Source organism: Urocitellus parryii, chromosome 13 (genome assembly GCF_045843805.1).
Source record: "Urocitellus parryii isolate mUroPar1 chromosome 13, mUroPar1.hap1, whole genome shotgun sequence".
NCBI lineage: Eukaryota > Metazoa > Chordata > Mammalia > Rodentia > Sciuridae > Urocitellus > Urocitellus parryii.
Window position 1 is genome coordinate 46,168,245 of NC_135543.1, and position 3,629 is coordinate 46,171,873.

At 35.7% G+C, this 3,629-nt stretch overlaps 1 protein-coding gene across 1 annotated transcript in view; it reads left to right on the plus strand.

Moving 5' to 3' along the window:
• Osbpl1a (oxysterol binding protein like 1A) overlaps positions 1–2,554 on the plus strand; it is a 218,075-nt gene extending 215,521 nt beyond the window's left edge. Inside the window, exon 28 of the mRNA XM_026388022.2 lies at positions 2,306–2,554. Within this exon, the coding sequence (XP_026243807.2) occupies positions 2,306–2,408 (103 nt within the window). The 3' untranslated portion in view covers positions 2,409–2,554. The remainder of the gene's footprint in view (positions 1–2,305) is intronic.
• Positions 2,555–3,629: the final 1,075 nt, after the last annotated feature.

Below are 3,629 nucleotides of genomic sequence, written 5' to 3' on the forward strand. Positions count from 1 at the left end.
GGCTTATTTCCTTAGAGGAGCCCCCAGACTTCAATAGGGAAGGCATGGGGAAGAGGTAAAGGAACTGGTAGGAGAGACAGGAATGGCAGAGGGCAGGGTGATACAACCAAATTGGTGGTAGTCTTTCCATAGTATGAGTATGGTGTGCAGAAATATTTTTTATAAATGTTCTTTTACTGATACAGACCCCTGGGCACTGTGGACTACATGGCATCTTTCCCTCCTCTTTCCTCTTGCCCACACTTAGTTCTAAAGTATAAGATTTAGAATTTTCTGTGGGAAGGCGAGAGAAGGGGTGTTGTAGCAGAAGAAGGCCTTCTAGACACAAGTGCTCAGAATTAGAACTGGAGGTTGAAAGACCCCCTGGCCCCAACATCAGGCTGTTACTCTGGAGGGACACATCTTTAGCGCAGGGTTCTGGCTAAACTGTTCCCAACAACAGGAAAACCCTAAAGGTAGGATTGAAACATAGTCTTTGGAGAACTTTTCCTAGAAGTTTGTGAACGTGACCATCCTTTGCTATTAATATACCATCCTGTGAAAAGTCTTGTTACAACTTTGACAACTTCCCCTTTTTAAAGTATGGAAGTACTCTAATGGCATGAGGCTAGAGCTTGATTAACTTTTTAAGGTACTTTGGCTTACCCTGATTTGGATTTGCCTACTGATGTGCTTGGGCTTTTCTAAGCCTGACTACCAAAGCAATTTTACTGCTTGGACTTTTGAAACCCAAGGGAATATAAACTTTGTATTTTATATTAGATAAAAAAAAAATTGGGGATAATAGTAAATAACGTATCCTGAGATTTTTTAGTATATCTAAAGTCTGAATGACCCATATTTTAATCATTTAAAATATTCTTCTCATTAGAAAAATAAGTCCCCAAGGTTAAATAATATATGTAATATTTAAAGAATTTGGTGTCATGGACATTTACTGTAGGATCCTTTAAAGGAATTAGCCTAATATAAAGCATTTTTTTCTTTTAGGGTTTTTATTGTTAATATAATGATAATAGTAATACCAGAGTCACCAAACAAGTCTGACTTCACTCTTGTTTAAATATTTGTAGAAGCAGTTTTTTGTTGTTTTTTGTTTTGTTTTGTTTTAGTTTTTTTTGCAAAGACTGGCAAACACGTAGGAAACTGTTTTCATAAATGCCATGCTGGAAACTAAATTGTATTTATAAAATGTTATACAAACTGTGAATCTTTTGAGCAAGTAGTTTTACATTTCCATATCTTATAGAAAGCTGGTAGTGTGTAAAATGGGTAAGAAAAAAAGGGCATGATTAGAACAGTTCTAGAATCAGGTCTGGTTAAAATGTTAAAAGCTAAATGTATCCTAAGAATATGTATTTGCATTGAGGCAATTTGCCCAGGAAGATTTAGACTAACTTCAGTGGATTGTGTTTAGCATAGTATACTAGGGAAATCATGGTCTTTAAAATCAAACCTACGTCTGCTACCAGTTACTAGCTTGGGCAGCTAGCATTTTTATAACTGCTCTGACATTCAGTTTAAAGTGAAGCTTTGAGGGGGCGGGGACCAGGGTTGTGGCTCCACGGTAGAGCGTTCACCTAGTGTATGTGAGGCCCTGGATTCGATCCTCAGCACCACATAAAACAATAAACAAAATAAAGGTATTATGTCCAACTACAACTAAAAAATAAAGTGAAGCTTTGCATTTGGACTCTGAACCAGGCATCTCACAACATTGCCTTAGGTGTGTTAGAAAAGTTTACTTCCTTATCCTAATTCCTTACTGGTGATTGCTTATAAGAGTGCCTTCGAATGGAAGGAGCAGGACCAGAGGATGAACCAGTAAGACAAAAACACTTTCTAGCTGGGCCTGTAATACTAGCTGCTTAGGAGGGTGAGGCAGTATGATGCAAGTTGGAGGCCAGTTTTGCATTTTAGCAAGACCCTGTCTCAAAAGAAAAACTAAAAAGGATCATGGGTGTAGCTCAGTGAAGCTCTCCTGGGTTCAATTCCTCAATACAAAAAACCCCAAAAACACTTTCTAACAACCCTATTAGATCCTACTTCAGTGTAGTAGAACTGCATTACTGATTGTTGTGGATTGTAACTCTTTTGCAAGATCTCATTACCTCTTTTGAAATATTCTGCATGTGTTCCCCTAGGAGCAAAATAGCATCACATCTTCAGCCATCTCTGTGTAAAGCCCTCTCACAGTGCAAGAAATTCTACAATAGGGAAATAGTACTGCAAGCTAATGAAGCCACAGATACCCTTCGATGTCAGACTATTTCCCCTATAAATTTTGTCCTTTCTCTTTAAACAGGTGGTTCCATCAAGGTCCTAATCCCTACAATGGAGCACAGGATTGGATTTACTCTGGCAGCTACTGGGACAGAAACTACTTCAATTTGCCTGACATTTATTAAAATGTAGACAAGTCAGGGTGTTTGGCTAATCTATAAATAAGTCTTAAACCTATGTTTTTAAATTTTTTCCCTTGGTTTCTACTCATCTTAAAAAAAAAAAAAAAACCTCATAACTTGTATTTTACCCAAGAAAAATAGGGCATACAGTGATAATGGTGGTGAGTCTTAGGAAAAATGCATAGTAATTTTGCTATCCAAACATACTTATTTGGAATACTATTTTATAAAGAGGTAAGAAAAACTGCTGGAGAAGATGCTTTTTCTGGTTGCTATTGCCATATTTACTGAAGGTTTATATGTAAATGTAACTTTAGCTTTATGGAATATATCATAATCCCAAATCAAGTTATTTTGAATATTTTTATGCTGTCATGCTTGAATGTTTTAGACATAACTTTGAAATGTTTAGAATTCTCCTATACAATGTTTATGTGCTCAAATGTAGAGGTTGTCATTTTATAAAAATTGATAAGATGGCTTTTATTCATATTAATCCTTTCAACTTTATCCCTTCCCATCTCCAAAAAGAAAAAAACATTGCCTGAATATTCAGAATAGGTATTCCTGATTTGAAAATTCTTAACTGGAAAAGGTACTTCATTTACTTATTTTAGTGCTCTGATTTCTTTTCTGTAATCATTGTCATTAGAGATAAAAATGTTTAAATTGTATGTTTGAACTGAAAATATGTATAAAATAAAAATCTAGCAAGTCACAAAAATCCCTAGACATAGATTTTAATCACCATTACATAATGACAAAACCTTTTTAAGTGCAACTTCCAGTGGCCAGTGCCACCAGAGAATTTAAGCTGCACTCATGTATTATAAGTAACAAACTATATAAAAGGAGGTCTTGTGCATTTCAAATTTGCAAGGTACCTGTGTACTTAAAATATGTATGGAGACCTACTGTACAGTAGTTTTGCCCCTTTAATTGGGGTACATTAATCTTATAGTATTTATCCAAACCCCAGACTGAGATACTGATCCAAGGGGCCTTAGGTAGCTGCCAGTAAATTATTTTAAAGTTAACAAGTGTTATAATGAAATAATCTGATGCTAATAAAAGACTTTAGAATGTTCCAAAAGTGTGATTCCTTTTAAAACAAATATGCCAAACAGTTAACCCACCACCTAGCATGCACAGTGGTATGGGGGCAGCTGTTGTTTTTGAAATGTGATCCTTCTAAGTTATAAAATGAGAATACAAGGTTTAATG